At 45.4% G+C, this 17,083-nt stretch overlaps 2 protein-coding genes across 10 annotated transcripts in view; both read right to left on the reverse strand.

Annotated features, from left to right (window-relative positions):
• Positions 1 to 10,481, reverse strand: part of SEC31B (SEC31 homolog B, COPII coat complex component) — a 31,744-nt gene extending 21,263 nt beyond the window's left edge. For 4 of the 8 annotated variants that reach the window (XM_032432479.1, XM_032432478.1, XM_032432477.1 and 1 more), the window contains exons 1-2: positions 6,725 to 8,994; positions 6,244 to 6,367 (exon numbers count right to left, since the gene is read on the reverse strand). In XM_032432479.1, coding sequence (XP_032288370.1) covers positions 6,244 to 6,367; positions 6,725 to 6,803 — 203 coding nt within the window. In that variant the 5' untranslated portion in view covers positions 6,804 to 8,994. The other 4 variants (XM_032432474.1, XM_032432476.1, XM_032432481.1 and 1 more) reach the window with 4 other exon arrangements.
• A 1,323-nt stretch (positions 10,482 to 11,804) lies between these two features.
• Positions 11,805 to 16,495, reverse strand: NDUFB8 (NADH:ubiquinone oxidoreductase subunit B8). Of its 2 annotated transcripts, none has more exons than XM_032432515.1 (5): positions 16,394 to 16,495; positions 15,910 to 16,036; positions 14,521 to 14,620; positions 13,943 to 14,098; positions 11,805 to 11,989 (listed from the first exon to the last, which is right to left on the reverse strand). In XM_032432515.1, exons 1-5 carry the CDS (start codon positions 16,416 to 16,418, stop codon positions 11,897 to 11,899), a joined length of 501 nt encoding a protein of 166 aa, XP_032288406.1. In that variant the 5' UTR covers positions 16,419 to 16,495; the 3' UTR covers positions 11,805 to 11,896. The 2 variants fall into 2 exon arrangements, with proteins under 2 accessions (XP_032288406.1, XP_032288405.1); XM_032432514.1 differs by having other exon boundaries at positions 16,303 to 16,453.
• Between the last annotated feature and the right edge of the window lie 588 nt (positions 16,496 to 17,083).

A 17,083-nucleotide genomic window follows, 5' to 3' on the forward strand; every position in this document is an offset into this window, starting at 1 on the left:
TATTATTTTTATAGAGAGAGAGTGAGAGCAGGGGAGGGACAGAGGGAGAATCTTAAACAGACTCCACACTCAGCATGGAGCCCAACATGGGGCTTGATCTCATGACCCTGAGATCATGACCTGAGCCAAAATCAAGAGTCAGACGCTCAACCCACTGAACCACCCAGGTGCCCTGGCCCACCTTATTTTAGAGCCTGAGCTCTTAACCATCATAAAATAGTGTATTCTGTTTAGAGGAAGATCCAAATTCTTTTGTACCTGACTAAAAGCAGGTTTCCCTACACCAACAATTGGTGTCCCCTCTTCCCTCTCAAGCTGGAAGTAAGAAAAGACCCAAGGACCTCTCCACCCTGTGTCTCTTCCCTGTGACTAGCCCACTGGATCTGCTATATGGTTGCAGTGGGCCAGCCCTACAAACATAGAAGCGTAAAGAATAAACATACCTCTTGGAAAACACTTTTGGCTTTCTAATGATGCTTCTCACAAGACACTGCCAGTGTCTTGCACAAAAGAAAAAGATGGACCCTGCGCCCCTGCAGACAAAGATGGGTCCTCTGCAAGGCCCCTAGGGAAGGCATGTGGGATCCCCAAAGCCTCATAGGTAGTCTGTCCTTCATTTCACAGCTGCTAGCCAAGGGTATTTCCACAGCCCTTCAGAGAAGCCAGATTTTACATCAAATGATGTCATAAGATCCCTAACTGAAATGAAATGCTTCCACACCCTGGAAAGTTGGCCAAGAAACTGAGTGGGGTGACGGGGCAGGGACCTGTCTGGCCAGTCACCGGTGCAGCAACCACCTGTTAGAAGTAAAGAGCTGAGCACCGGTTGAGACCAGGTCAGCAACTGAGATAAAACAGCAGAGCTGACGCAAACAGTGGCTCCAAAGTCACTGTCCAAACGGCTATGTGTTCTGAAGTTGCACCGATCTTAACAAGGCAGACAAACGTGTGTTAACACTGGCTCAAGACGCTGCCACGTCCCCCTGGGGCCAGACGTCAGTGTGGGCAGCAGGCAAGTCAACAGAGTAGCTAGAGAAGCCCGGAATCGGTCTCACAGGAACGAGGGGAGAGTATGGCCAGAGAAAAACTCACACAGGGATGGTAGAAGATGTTGCAGTAACCTCAGTACGGTCACAGCTTATGACATCCAGACCGAAGACAAAGGTACCTGACACCTCAAGGGGGAATCACCAAAGAGTTGGAAAATAAAGCCCTGTTAGTTTAGAGTGACCAAAAGGCAGAACACACAGCGTGACAAAATGACTCTCTCTAAGCATGTAGAAAGTACAGTCCTATGGTTAACCATTTCACTAGTGAGGGTGAAGCAGGAGCCCAAACAGGACATGATAGAGAACACCTGGGAGAGTGGGACCAGCTGGGACAAGTTAAGCAAGGACCCGGACATGATCATTCAGTGGGCTCAAGGAGTGTCAATCATCTCTGCTCTGCAAATGGACAGGGAATAACACGTGTGTGTGTGTGTGTGTGTGTGTACACACGTGCATGTGCATGCAGAGAAAGAGCGCATAAGCATGTAGGCAAATGCAACAAAAAATTAACAACTGATAAATCTAAGGAAAGGTATATGATTATTCACTGTACTATTCTACAACTTCTCTATGTTTGAATAGTTTAAAAATAAAAACTTCAGAAACAAGATGACCTTTGGCTTGAAAATAGAACTTTCAGACATTAGAAGAAAAGAGATTTAAGGAGAAGGTATAGAAAGAGTTTGTATAGAAAAATGGGAACTTTCAAAACATGAGAATACCAGTGGAATTCTCTGCTGAAGAGGTTCCCATGGAGATGGCAACAATGGGCACCAGAGAGCATCAAGAATGATGGGTGGCACCTAAAGAAAATACAGATTCTTTACATACCTACCTAGACCTTGCAAAGCAGAATTTCCAGAGAGAGGCCCTCAGAATCCACATTTTTAACATGAGCCCCCAGGTGATTCTAACAAGCAACCAGGGTTGAGAACCCCTGTACTAAATACATCAGACTGATACCAGCCTAGACCAATAACCAATAAGGGAAGACGTTGAAATTCACAAAGACAGAACCAGCCCCAATGACCAGCTCATGGCTATGCTTCTGGCAGAGAGAAAAAGACAAGGTTAAAGAGAATAAACTGAGGCCTGAGAGATCAGAGGGTCATCCCAGAGAAGCTCAGCTGAGGCCAAGCTTTAGCTACTTTATAATTAGGAACGTGTGCTGTGTCAATTCTTGCTTCTGTAATTTAGGTACTTCTTTGTTTAGGATTTTGCTTTGATTTGCTTAGTCAGGTTCCTTTTTAAAAACCCCAACCTCATCTTAGTGAACTAAAGTGAAAACAAGCCAAAATAGCTGAGGGAATCCAAGTTTCCTTAAAAGTCAGAGCGTTGAAGGCAGTGCTCCAAGCTGGAGAATGAAGACAGTGAAGCGGAGCAGTGGCTGTTTGAGGAAGTCCTTTCCTTATCCCTAGTAGGCACCAGGCTACTTAATGCCTATACATCCCGAATTTACAGCAGAGAAAAACAGAGCGAGATAAGTTAAATAACGTGCCCAAGAGGACATTAGATGGCAGTGCTGGGTTCTGAACCCAGGTCTATCCAACAACAAAGCCTATGTTCTCTCTACTCTGTGGTATTTTTTTTTAAGATTTTTATTTATTTTGAGAGAGAGAGAGAGAGAGCGCGAGCCATGGGGAGGGGCAGAGGGAGAGGGAGAAACAGACTCTGTGGGGCTCCACCGCAGAACCCAGAGATCATGACCTGAGCCTAAGGCAGCCACTTAACCAATTGAGCCACCCAGGCGCCCCTCTACTCTGTCATCTTGATGTAATCTCTAAAGAAGGCAAACCTTGGAAATGGGAAAACTAAGTACACAAAGTGATCTTTTTCTGCTTGCTGTCCCATACACAGGCACCCAAAGAAGGTCACAGTACTCCCCAAGTAGCTAGAACTGCTATAAAGGTAATGGAAGGTAGATCACCTACTTTCTTCATGTTACTAGAGGATGGGTCACACAGAGGTTACAGAGACCACAAGGAGATCAGTGTAGACACAGGGTGGAGTACAGTACATCACACATCGGCCTCTGATCTCATTCAGCCACAGCAGCTAAGACCTCAGTTCACAAGTCAACACACATCATGTATTATTCTCCCCAAAACATTTCTTCTTGCATGAGATTCATCTAACAAACCAAACACCGCCAGCTTCAGTGGGCGTGCTAACCCGTACTGATTCTGATGCATCCAGCGCATTTATCTACTTACAGCCTGAGGCAGCCCCTTGTCCACACCTGTACCAGTGTTTCAGAGCAGTTCTCTTTTGGTCAGGTATTTCTAAATACATAACATTTCTCTGATGCATCATGGATTGAGGATAAGGGGGTCTTCAGAATTCAAATGTGGTTAAGCCATGGGTCTGGTGAAAAGGGCAGGCAAAGGAAGGGGAAAGATTTTGAAAAGTGTATGTTTAGGTAATAATGAAGAAACACAAGGAAGGTTTCTTAAAAAAAAAAAAAAAAGAAGGGGCACCTGGGTGGTTCAGTCGGTTAAGCGTTCAACTCTTGATTTGGCTCGGGTCATGATCTCAGGGTCCTGAGATTGAGCCCTGAGTCAGGCTCCGTGCTCAGTGGGGAGTCTGTTTCTCTCCTTCTCCCTCTCCCTCTGCCCATCTCCTCTCTTTCTCTCTCTCTCTGATAAACAAATAAATAAACCTTCAGGGGGGAAAAAAAGGAAAAAGGAAAGAGATTATGCTATAAAAAAGAAAGGGAAGGAAAGACTGAACATAAGACCTGAATCTAGAGCCCAGTAGGTTCTTAGCAGTCATCTTGCACAACCTCTTCTTTACACATAAGTGAGGAAACTGAAGACCACTGTCAGAATACCATTTGCACAGTCATGTACCGTTAGCCAAGAATGCAACTCAATACAATTGTGCTTTCAACTAAACCATGCCAAAGATGACACAGAAAAAAAAGAGGAAAGCATAAAGCAAAGAATGGGCAGCCCTCTACCTACCCTGATCATCTTGGTCAATAGTCTGAGATGTGGATTTCTGAGTAAGTGACTGAACCCAGGCTGAGCCACAAGTGGGTGTCTAAGATAATTTCTTCAACAAGACTCTTAATAGATCCAGGCCAAAGGTAATTCCTTAGGTCTCTGGAAATGCAAATCAATCTTTGGATATAATTATGGAGTTAGAAAAGAAAGTAGAGATGAAATACTATCAATAGTGTTAACTGTACTATTTATTTTGGTTATAGCCCCCAATCCTTGCAGGATGGAACAGAGTATGAAATGAAGTTTATGATTCCTGAATTGAGTACCACCAGTTCAAAAAGGGTCCCGTCAACCTAGTTGGCTGCAAAACCAACCAATCATCACCCTTGAAAAGCTCTCAAGGCACTAAGATTAACTGAAGAATAACTATAACTAACTGAAATGGTGGCTAGGAGTGCTCACTTTGGTAATCCAGACATTTCTAATGTCACTTGTTCATTTAACAGATATTTATTAAGCATCTAATGCCAGGTACTGTTTTAGGAGCTAGAGATACAGCAGTGAGTAAAACAAACAAAAATCTCCGCCCAGAGGGATCTTAGGATATAATTTCAGATTTCTTTTTTCTAAAAAAAGGGTTTTTTTAAGATTTTATTTATTTATTTGACAGAGAGAGAGAGTGCACAAGCAGGGGGAGCTGCAGGCAGAGGGAGAGGGAGAAGCAGGCTCCCCACTGAGCAGGGAGCCCAATGTGGGGCTCCATCCCAGGACCCTGGGATCATGACCTGAGCCGAAGGCAGATGCTTAACTGACTGAGCCACCCAGGCGCCCCCTTTTTTAAAAAAAAAATTTTTTTTAAGATTTTATTTATTTATTTGACAGAGAGAGGGAGTGTGCGCATGTGCACACACAAGCAGGGGGCAAGATTTCTTAAGCAATTACTTTGCCTCTTTATTAGGAACTCTTTCTCCTAAGGAGCCACTACTGTGCTGAAGCTGCTGCTTTGCTGGCTGAGGATAAGAGCCCTTGCCTCCTGCCCCTCTTCTTAACTCCAGGAGTATGAACATTATTGCATTAGCTCACCCCTTTCAGGGGCCCTTTCTGAAATGCTTGCTTAGATGCTAAGAATATTTCATGATTATTGGTAAACCCTCCAGTCGCTGCTCTTCAAAGGGAAAGGTACTGGAAATACAAAGAGATGTAAAAAACTATAAAATAAGGGATACTATCAGAAAGTGATATAAGGGCTGCAGAAAGGGAGAATAACTAACCTTTATTAGGTTAAACCATGAAAAGAAAAAAAGGTACTTCTGTCTAAATAAATTAATTAATCTCTCAGATGAACCAAAAAATGCACAAGAGAATGCAAAGTTGCATTTGGACCAGTAATCTCTAAAGTGGGATGGGCAAGATAATTTTCTGAGGTGTAGGAAAAAGACTTATATTTTTAATCTAAAAATTATAGGAATTGCATTTTTAATAGTAGAGTAATGCATGTATACGACTTACATTGCCTATATAACTTGAGTATAGTGAATATTCACATTTTCTCTGGTGGTATGAAAATTTGGAGACCACTGCTGTAAGGCACATCTTTATAAAACCTTTATAAAAGAAAAGTTGAATAATAGGAAAAAGGTAGATTTTGGAGTTAGGCCTAGATATAAATCCTAGCTTCCCAGAGTTTCAGTTTCCTCCTATGTAAAATGGGACTAATGGTATTTATGGCTCAGGCCCATTCTGAGGGATGAATACGATATACAGAGCTCCTAGCATAGTGTCTGGCCTGTATACATATGCTCTGTGAATGCCAGTACTCAGCCCTGTAAGCCTGCCAGAGCCATGAAATCCACGAGGACCCAATCCGTGCCTAACCACGATGAAGAGAGAGGCTCACTCATTCTCCTCCCACTGGCAGAAAACAAGACATTGTGTAAGGTTATCTTCACAAGAGCCAAGGGAGGAAGGAGCCAACATCTCTGGGCTCAGAGAGAGATCAGGTACTTATGGGTCCAGCTTTGTGTGAGGCGTCTCTATCACATGATTCTGCCTGACACCACTGCTGCTGCTGACCAAAAAGGTACGAGTGGGTGTTTTAAAAATCCTTTTGCAAAATAAACCCAGGGTTAACTTCTCCCCTCACATATCTCCTCATGAGCCCTGAGAAGCACACATTACTACCAGGATTCCTCAACAGGGTCTACATCAGGATCTGTCCTGCACACTCATCAACAATTCAGACATAGTACCTGCTTGAGGCAGAAAGGACTCCCTTGTGTTTCAAGTCCAAAGAGGGGTCCCTGAAATCAATCTCAAAGATTTCCAATGTGCCATTTGTGCTAAAGGAGGCATCTAGCTGCTGGGCAGATGTTCCTAGGCACAAGAAAAGTTAGGAAGAGGCAGCATATAAGCAAAAATACATGCATGGATTTGGGGTATAAATGGTTAGGGAGTGGAGAGGCAGAGGAACAGGAGAAGACTGGGTATACCCTTTTTCAAGTGGTAACTCCAAAGAAAGCAAGAAAACAGGAGGTGCCCTGGCTTGAGCCATAGTTCAAGGCTGCCCCCAGGTACTCCAAACACCTAATGTCCCCTTGCTTATGCTGTGAGCAAACCCCACCTTTCCATGACTCTAAAGCTTTCTCTGAAGCTCAATAAAGAACTCTGGATATTAAGTCTCCCTTTGACCTATGTACTTTCAGCAGATCATAGTCCACAATATCATCATACCTGTGGCCAGATACACAGGGTACTGGCTGGCTGGGCTCCATGCTTGGACAGCTGGCCGTTGAAGTTCCTTTAGCTTCATGGCCGGTCCTGTGTGTGGCAGAAAACTGACATGGCCCTCAGCCTACTGAAAACAGAAACCTGCAAACTTAAGAGTCAGATCCAGGGAGTACCTGCAGACATGAGATCTTGTTTCTCTCTCCCCACCATGGAATGGGGATTTCAGGGCAATAGGAGGTAATATACACATAACCATCTGTAGATCTGCAAGGACAGTTCACTTACCTAATTACTGAAATCTAATGCTTTAATCCCAAAAGGATATCCAAACACAGTGGTTGCCACAGGCCCAATGGTGATGATAATCATCAGATCAGGTAATATCTCAGTGACCTCATCTATTCCTTTGGCTTTACATGTCATCTATATGCTGATGACCCCCAAATTCATACCACCAACACAAATTTCTCCTCTGAGCTCCAAGTTCTTATGTATAACTTGCTAATCAAATATTTCCATTTGGATATAGCAAAGATACCTAAGTTAGTCTGTCTAAAACAGAATTCTCTATTCCACCATCTCCTCCCCCCAAATCTGTTCTTCCTCCAGTTTTCTTCATCTCAGTAAATGGTACCACTATCCATCCAATTGATCAACCAGAAAACCTGAAAATCACCCTTGATTCCTCCTTCTCCCTTATTCTCTTCTAATTCATCATTAAGTCTTCCTGATTTCACCTCCAAAATTATATCTTAATCTGTTTACTTTTCTCCGTCTCCACCACCACCACACTATTTGAAGATACCATCATCTCTCACCTGGATTACTGCAATAATCTTCCAGCTGGTCATCTTTACCCTACCATAACCCAATTAACTCTCTGCACAGCAGCAGAAGTGAACTTTTAAAATCAAAAACAGGATTTTGGCATTCCATGCTTAAAACCTTCCAATGACTTCTGTTGCACTCAGAATAACATTGCTAGTGACCCTGCTCAAAGGCTCCAGCCTACCATTTCAACCTCATCTCTTGCTACTTTCCCCTCTTATTCATTGTGCTACAGCCACATTAGCCTTTTCTCGTTTCCTGGCTTTTTACTACCTCAGAGCTTTTGTAAATTCTGTTTCCTATACTTTGAACGTCCTTCCTTTCATTCTCTGCATAACTGGCTCCTTATCACATCTTTCTGGGCTCAGCTTCTCACCCCCTCAGAGAGGTGAGCCACCCAATGAAAATCAGACTCTATCTTTTTCTCCTTGGTACCTTATTTGTTGAATGAAGGTAGACAGCCATTTTAATTCTGTGGTTTCCAATCCAGTTCTAACGCATATTCAAGGTGCCATCCCAACAGGCTAGCAAAGTGGCAGGAAAGTGTTTTGTTTGTTTTTAATTTAACACTGAACTTGAGGGAGGAGGCTTGGGACCTGCTGTGACCTGCTTAAGGAAGCCACCGTCAGGTTTGTCTCAACCTAGAAAATAGCAGGTAGTATTACTCAATCTCTAATGTACTTTCCAGCCTGAAGAAAGGTTAAGGCTGCCAATTCAGCCAAGATTCTCAGGGGGCCTCTAAACGCCTGAGGCAACATCAATTACGTACGGACTTGCTGCACAACATATTATATAGTCACCACTGCCACCTGCTGGTCAAAGCCATTTTCACGTTTCTGGGGAAAGCCCTTAACAAAAGTAGGAGCTGTGTTTAGCACTGCTCATTTAACGTGCAAATCTCAATTCTCACAATGGTTCTATGTGGCAAGTACTATTATTATCCCCATTTTACGGGGAAGAAAACTGGCTGGGCCGAGATGTGAACCCCAATCAGCCCCCATAGCCCAGTGCTTTTAACCATTATACTAGTTCAAACTAAACTCAACTCCACATGAGGTGTTAAATCCCCGACGGTCTAGAAACTGGGAAGACGGGCTTTTAATCTACGTTCAACCAAGAGCCGAACAGACTCCTGCAGTGCCGGAGGGCGGCAGCGACCCTCGGCAGCCCCGGCCCTTTGGGGCAGCACAGCTTCCCGCCAGACCTGGCCAGGCCCGGGCCCGGAGCGTACGGGAAGGCGCGACGGCAGCGCTCAAGGGAGACCCTCGTCGGGCCGCAGCACCCCCGCGCGGCCGGGACAGCGGAGCCGGGTCCAGCCCCAGGGCGGGCGTGGTGGGGCCCTGAGAGGCGCGGGCCGGGGTCTCCGCTGGGGGCGAGCTCCCCTCCCCACGACTCTCTCCCGAGGGAGCAGAGGCACTCCCGGCCCCGCCAGAGAGGTGGGGAAGACCCACCTGCTCCGGGAGCCCAGGTCAGGGTAGCGCGGCGCAGCCAGAGCCGATCTCCTCCGAGAGCCTTTGGGCTCAACTGGGCGCTGCGGACGGCGGCTGCCGAAGGCCAAAAGTAGTCCTGGCAGGGCACCGCGCGCGCGGAGCTTGGGGTCGAGAAGCCGGCCGACCGGCGAAGGATGTGATAGGATTCTCGCTTTTACTCCGGGCTCCCTCACCTGTCCTGTGATTGCGCATTTCTGCCATGTGGGTCAGATCCTGCGACTACTAAGTTCTGGCCTATTCAATTTGAGCCAGGCTCCGGGAACAGCTCCCGCGAAAAGGGAAAATACTAATTCATTATTTGTTGAAGTGGAGAAGACCTGGTACTAGCTCCAGAAGCTCTCAGTGGAATCCTAATTGAAAAGGTAAATAGCAATCGAGGCCGTAAATAACGGCAACACACTACACCCCAGCAACAACTGGTGGCCAAAAGCTGTTGGCTGAACTAATTAAAAGGTATAGGCATGCAGGGGGCTAGGTACTGTAGACCAGGAGTTTCCTGGAGGGTTTCAGGGACACGAGATATAGGTGTCATACCTTGCAGCGGCAAGATAGGTGGTGTCTCAGAAGGAAGGGCCCGACTGCCTAGTAGGCCCCCTGGCACTTCCCATACCATGAATTAAAGAGGCCGGATACAGATTGGGAATACCAGTTCAACTCTGCAGGTAATTGGGAGTTAATGAAAATTATGAGTAGGGATGCAATAAGATGAAGATTGTATTTTGAGACAAGTACTATGGATTCCCTTGGAGCTGGAAGCAGGGACTCAAATTAGGAGACTAATAGAATAGTCCCAGGTCCCAGGTGATGAAAGCCTGGATTAATATAGTCGCAGTGACTATAAAGGAAAACTGGACAAGCTCTTGTGACTGATGAAGGTAAACAGTTGAAGGGGGAGGTGAAAAAATCAGATGGATTTTATTATGTTGACTGAGGGAATTATGGCATTTTCAAACAATGTTCTGTCAGCAGCTGAAGATCTTAGACCTGTTACCTGAGATTCAAAACTTTGGTTTAATGCATAAGTCCCACTGTGGTTTTGCCAGTTACACCTCCAAAAACAGTAAATTGGTTCAGTTATTTTATGACGGAGCCCCCAATCACTGTGACACAAGTCTAGATTTCCTTTTCATGTAGACTAGAGGGTTTTGAAGTCAGGACAGAAGACAATTCAGGGTATTGCTGTGCCTGCCCACTCTCTGTGCACTAAGTACTCACTAAGCATTTCTTGAGCATCTTAGCACCACAACAGTGGATGAGCCCTGAGAGCAAGTAAACAGGGTGGAAAACTGAGCCTTAGACTATACCTCAAATTAGGGAATGAGGCAGAAATGTCACTGATGGGAGTGTTCTGAAAGAAATTTGAACCAAAAGCGTAAGGTCACAGTTTTAAGCAGGACAGAATTAAAAAAATAAAAAGTACAGGGGTGCCTGGGTGCTTCAGTCAGTTAAGCCTCCCTCAGGTCATCATCTCAGGGTTGTGAGATCAAACCGTGTCCGGCTCCATGCTGAGCGTGGAACTTCCTTAAGATTCTCTCTCTCCCTCTGCCCCCCCCCAAAATAAATATTTAAAAAAATTAAAAGTAGGGGTGCCTGGGTGGCTTAGTCAGTTAAGTGTCTGCCTTCGGCTCAAGTCATGACCCCAGGGTGCTAGGATCGAGTCCCACATCAGGCTCCTTGCTCGGCAGGGAGCCTGTTTCTCCTCCCTCTCTCTCTCTCTCTGTGACAAAAAAAAAAAAATCTAAAAAAAATTAAAGGTATACTCTTCTCTCTCAGCTCACACATCTCTTAATTCTTTCACTTTGTTTTGTAACTGCCAGTCTCAGCTTCTAGGTAAGTACTTGAAGGCAATTATTTTGTCCTTTCCAATTTTATATCCCCAGGACCTATCAGTGTCTGATATATAGATACACAGATGTTTGTTTAATATATTAAATATATTACCAAATGTGACAGAGGACAGAGAATGAAGACAGATAAAAAGCCAGTGGAGACACTGAAGTAGAGGCATTTTAGTATCTGTACCCACCTCCGATCTCATAAAAGTCCCTTTCAGTGCCTGGACAAAAACTAACTTGGATGGACTTGCTTTCATAGGTCATACTGAATGTGTGCTTTTTTTATGGGACAGGTTTTCAGGCAGCATGACTGTTTAAGAAAATGTCCCCAAAGGGACAAAAAGAAAATGAGTTGGTTCACTTAACAGATGCACTGAGATAGACCCTCAAAAACAGGAGCAAAAGCCATGCACAGGTTCAGAAAAACTCACTGGACAGTCCTCTAATTCATAAATGCAGGATTCAGAAGTTGCTTTGGAACAAGGAATACACACTCTTACAATAGAAATAACATTACGGTCACATTCCCAGGTGAGTCCAAAAACAACTATATATCCTGGAATATACTTGAAACGTGTTAAAATACAGTTTTTTAAAAAAACTAGCCACTATAAGAAGTTTTTTTTTAATGGGAAATACTTTTTGTTCCAACTTGGGGAGTCAGGAACATATCTTTCTTCTTCTTCAACCCTGTAAATGGGAAAAGGAGCTACCCTTACCACCTGCTGCCAACTGGAACCCTCAAATACCTTCACGGTCCCAGCAAAATTAACAAATTACCATTTTCTTGTGCTTAACTCCCCCCACCTCCTGTCTTTCTAATCTCAGAGGTGCTGGGGGGTGGGAACGGACAGCAGACAAAAAAAAAAAAAAGGAAAAGGATGAGGTTTTCATGGCAGTGGCTATTCCTGGGGAAATGATGCACAGATACCACAGCACTAAGTTTTATTAGGGACTTCATTAAGGTTAAATCTCTGGAAATGAGGGAGTCAGTTCAGGGGCACAAAGCTGATGAAGCCACCTCAGATCTCATAATGAACCACTGGCTCAGGCTCTTTGGTGGGATCGCCGCCTCGTTCCAGGTACAGATTATTGTAAGGATACTGCTTTGGCCCCTAAGGAAAAAACACAGGTCAGCAAGATAGCATACATTCCAGCCAATACCTGGCTATACCCCACTCTGAGTTAACAATCACACATGGTAAATGGATACGAGGTAGCCTCTGGTCGGACCCAGCTGGGCCAGAACAGCAGGAACAGCACTCCTCTTCCCTCATCAGCCCAAGGCAGAGAGAAAACCTAGATTGTAAGAGAAGTGGTGCCTACACTGTGTGTGTGTGTGCGTGTGTGTGAGAGTGAGTGAGAGAGAGAGAGAGAAAAGGAGGGAGGGAGGGAGCTTTCTAAATGAGACGACGCATCCATCCATCCCACTCTCTCCTGGGGTCGAGACAGACTCAATCTCCTTTAAGTCACTCAGCCTCTAATGGTTCCACCACTAAAGTGGCCTAGCAAATGAGGCGTGCAGGAGCAGTGGTGGGGGAAAGCACAGAGGAGACACGGCTGGGACGTGCTTTAGGGGCTGCTGGCTTTACCAACAAACAGCTGTCAGAGAACACAGCTCAAGGGGAGGAGAAAAGGGTGATGTGCTTACAGAACTGAAAAATGGAAGAGCCACACTGTGTTTCTTGCTCTCCTGAAGTGAAGTTAGTGCTCACACCAGCCCTACGTGCACTCTCCAGCCTGGAGCCCCTGGGGCTTGGTAGGAAGGCTCGTGTCAGTGCACACAGACATACCAGCTACCATCAGGACATTGATTATCTCTGCAGAGGTAGCACTGAGCAGCCAACTGCAAACCTGACAGTCTTCCTGCTTTCAGTTCTTTCCTGTACAATCTACTCGGTAGACTACTCCCAGATTAATCATCCTAAAATCCTAACCTTCATTATGTCATTTCTGTTCAAAAACTCAACATAGTTCCTTGCTGCCTAGAGGTAGACCAAGTCATCACTGGATCCCCAACCCCTAGCACAATCTGTATCTGGTACATAGTAGGGTCTTCATAAATATTTGAATTAATGTCTTACTATACCGCTGAGTGCAAATCCCTAACTACACAATCAAAGCATCCCAACCTAAATGACCAACTCACCTCACAACATTTTTTAACATGGCAATTTCCACACCTAATTTCCCAGAACATGAGAATTAACTGGAAACTTGTTAAATACTGATTCTAGAACCCTACCATGGAGCTACTGAACCAAGGATCTGAATTTTTAGCAGCTCTTTAGGTAACCAAAAGCTGGTTATCTAGGAATATTTTATATGCCTATTCCATTTCAGCTGACTAACTCTCCTTTTCCTTCCTTCATTCTATTTTTCTTGCCCCAAATGTTCTCTCTGACTTCTGCCCCAAAGCAAAAGTCTATACATATTTTTAGTATCTAGCATGATCCTTCTTTTTAACAGGACCTCATACCCCTTAACACATAAGTTCACTACAAACATATGGACACTAAAACTGCCACATTCCTATATCTCTGTTCAAATGTTGCTCATCGTGTCATTTTCTACATCTTCTTCTTATCCAAATCAAACTTCCTTAAACCTAGACAGTATATTTTCCGTGTCTTTTACGCTCTCCAAGATAAAACTGTTGTGCTCGTAGTAAACAATTGCTTCCAGTACTCTATAGGACCTAGTGCCCTTCACACCTCCAGCAAAGAATAAGGTTTCAGCTCTAGATTACTTGACTCCACCTTCAAAGATCACTTGCTAAAATATAATTGGTAAGTATAGTCCCCAAATGGCAACTCTAGAAGACTAGCTGACTTACACATTCTCATTTCTCATCTAGTCCTGAACTGTTTCTTCTCACTCAGACTGACCCAAGAAGTAGGCATGGAGCAGTTTTCTGAGACTTATGCCAGGTCAATGGGTAAGGCCTTCTACAGGCCTTAACAGGAAGCCAAGCTTGGTATTGGCTGGATCCCTACTCCAGAAACTTCATTCCCTCAGGAAACAGCACTAAGTAAATATGCCTACCAGAGCACTTCTCAGATACTCACCACAGGCTGGTAGGTGGGGTAAATCTCCCCGACCCAAAACATGAACAGCATGAAGGCCACGAAGCCGAAGAGGTGCTTACACATGAGATTCCAGGAAACAGGCGTGGGGGATGTGTCCACACGGTTCCTGATATACATGTCAATGTCCCAGTGCATCTGAGGCAGAAAAACAGTTAAATGCAACATTCTGCTCTTCCTGCAAAAGGCAGGCAGTCTGCAAAAGGGTGATCAGAGCCTGATAAAAGGTCTACTGCCCTGGGGCAATATTCTGCCAGTCAAGTGTGAGCTACTCTACCACATAAGACTAGGTGCTGGCTTAGGTCTAGGTTCTGCTGACCAAGGACAGTTCAAGCATGGAAGTGCACAATTTTCAAAGTACAGAGCTCTGATTATTTCTAGAAGTCTCATCCCATGTGCCACACATGGGACCTCAGATCTCAGATCACTGGGTCTTGCTTTCTTGGGCAGAAAACCTTAATGTTGCTTAGACAGCAAAGTGCCATTTAAGCTAAATAAAGAATCCTCATGAAGATACTAGCAAGAAGGAAGAAAGGTCAAATGGGACATGGATCTCTCACCGGTTCACCCCAGTTCAACCTCAGGTCTGGGTGGTCCCAGTTATACCACGGATCCCTCTCCTGCTGTGAGCGGTCAGGGAGCTTTGGGTAGTCGCCATACCTGAGAGACAGAAAAACTTCTGGAAGGGGCTTTGAGCAGCATCACTCAGGCAATTCAAAGTCCCCTCACGTTAAGAGATGAGAAACCAAGTGACAGATAACGGCCTCCCCTAAGGACAGAGAAACCCACTTTCAAATTAAGATCTCAATTTACAGTCACTAAGCACAGAACTAATCACAGAAGTCCAAAATGTAAATAAAAGATGATGTCAAACTCTGAAACATTATAATATACATTATAACATACATGCTTTTCTTACCTTTTTTCAACAACAAAAGTCATGCAATGTTATAATGTTAGAGCTGGAAGGGAATTTAGCAATCAATCACTCTGATTCCCTCATTAGACAGAAAATGAAACTGAAGTTTAGTCTGAACCCCAGGTCACCCAGCTAACTGGAATACAAACAAAAAGGGTTCAGATTAAAGCATTCTCTTCATAGCAACTGTGCTCCCAACCACCAAGTTAGCATACATCTCCATGTCTCAAACGCCTCATGGGACTTCCTGCTAAGCTGGGTTTTCCCTAACAATCCAGTTTCAACTTTTACAGACTGCTACCAAGGCTACTCTTGTCCACAACAAAGTAAGAGACATAGGAAATGATGACAACTAGTTATGTGTCACAGAAAATGATTGGAAAACAACAAGAAAAATAGGAGCTGCTAAAACCACTACTGAAAGAGTATGCTAGGGAAGAAAATGAGGGTGACCATAATCACTTCAGATAATTAACCACAGGGGTGTTATGTAAAGAGGGGGATGGATAACATCAATGGGAGTAGGGAAGTTGGCTGTTTAATCTGCTTGACAGTTACTACAACTTCCACAGCCCTAACAGCAAAGATATTTTTTAAAAGAAAGATATACATACGAATATAGAGTACTCCATCTACAAGTAAGGCTCTCAAGACAGGAGTCCAGCTCCAGCCTGATCACGTGCCTGGATGACAGCACCTGAGCCCAGCAGATGCTCAATCTAAATGAAACCTCGCACTCTGGTTGAAGCCAAGGAAAGTTCCTGCTATTCAGGGGTCCTCAAGGGAGCTATTAAAATCTCGGCTTCCTCATTTGAGGAAATAGCCTGAGCCAAGGAGAAAATTGAAGTCCTCTAGGCTGCAGCTGCTCACCCATCACCTCCCACTTCCCTCCACCGAGAAAGGCACCCACACCATTGACTCTGAGGGGTCACGCGAAGGTTCAGGGAAAATGGTCAGAGTCGAGCCACCCAACCCGGCTGGCCGTCTCCCATCACTACCCGGCTGCGAGCAAACTCTGCTGCATTCTCACCCCATGCCATCATCCGGGTACGGTTGGTAGTCTTCTACCCGCATATTGTATTTCTTGGCGGCGGCGGCCCGTTCTTCCGGGGTTTTGGGATAGGGCCCTGGGAGCATCTCCTTCGTAATGTGCGAAGCTGGAGAGCAGAAGAGGGCGGGTCAGAAAAGACCCTGTCCCTCCTGCTGCCCCGAAGGCTTCAAGCTGCGGTGGCCCAGGCTTCAAGGGACCAGTGAGACTCTTGACCCCCTTTTCTGGGTATACTAACTCCACCTCCGCCCCCTCGTTGGACACAGCCACCGCGGTATCCGCGATACCCGTCCCCCCCCCCGCACCCCCCCGCCAACCCTCGACACACCAAACCTCAGGCATCCCCACACTCGGGCCTCGCCCGTTCTCGCGGACCTGTCCGTGCACCCAACGGCACCACGGTCCGGCTTGCCCTTTGCAGCCATCGCACTCCGAGGACCCCCGCCCTGGCCGTCGCCATCTTCACCTTCCTCCCGGTTGACCCTGCACATGCGCAAAGGTCTTGTCACGGCGGCTGAGCCGGGCCAAACGCGACAAGGGAAGCCGGTAGCGAAGGAAAGTCGTTAGGCTCCAACAAGGGCGGGGCTTAAACCGTGTTGAGAAGCCGCAGGGAAGATGGGAGGTTTGATAGAGGCAGAGAGGGAAAGTGGAAAGGAGAGAAAATCGAGCAGGTCATTATTTGACATTTCATACTGTTGTGTCCCTTTCTCCGTCAGCTGACTTAGACACTTCCAAGGATAATGGGGACACAGAACCCTAGTATCTCAGGTGGACAGCTAACTTACCTCCCCCAGGTGCAGTACAAGTCAAATGAGCCTGTCTTAATGTCTTCTTTGACTGCCTGCGTTTTTCCTCTCCTTCACTGGCACTTCCTCCTTTCATCCCCAAACGTGATCATTCTTCAAATTCAGCCCTTGGCCTTCCTTGCTCTTGTTCTGTTCTGCAAATTGGTTGATCTCCTTCACATAGAGGAATGATGCAACACACAAATCGCCCCAAATTCGCTCCTCAGTTTTACTCTGTATTTATATTTGAATGTCCCAGTCACCTCAATCCAACAAATGTAAAACCAATCCTAGCACCTAAAGCAGCTCTTCCCAGACTGGCTAAAGCCTCAGATTGGCTAGGACTTGTAAAGATTTCAAGCCGGACCACA

This window comes from Phoca vitulina, unplaced genomic scaffold (genome assembly GCF_004348235.1).
Source record: "Phoca vitulina isolate PV1807 unplaced genomic scaffold, GSC_HSeal_1.0 scaffold48, whole genome shotgun sequence".
Taxonomy (NCBI): domain Eukaryota; kingdom Metazoa; phylum Chordata; class Mammalia; order Carnivora; family Phocidae; genus Phoca; species Phoca vitulina.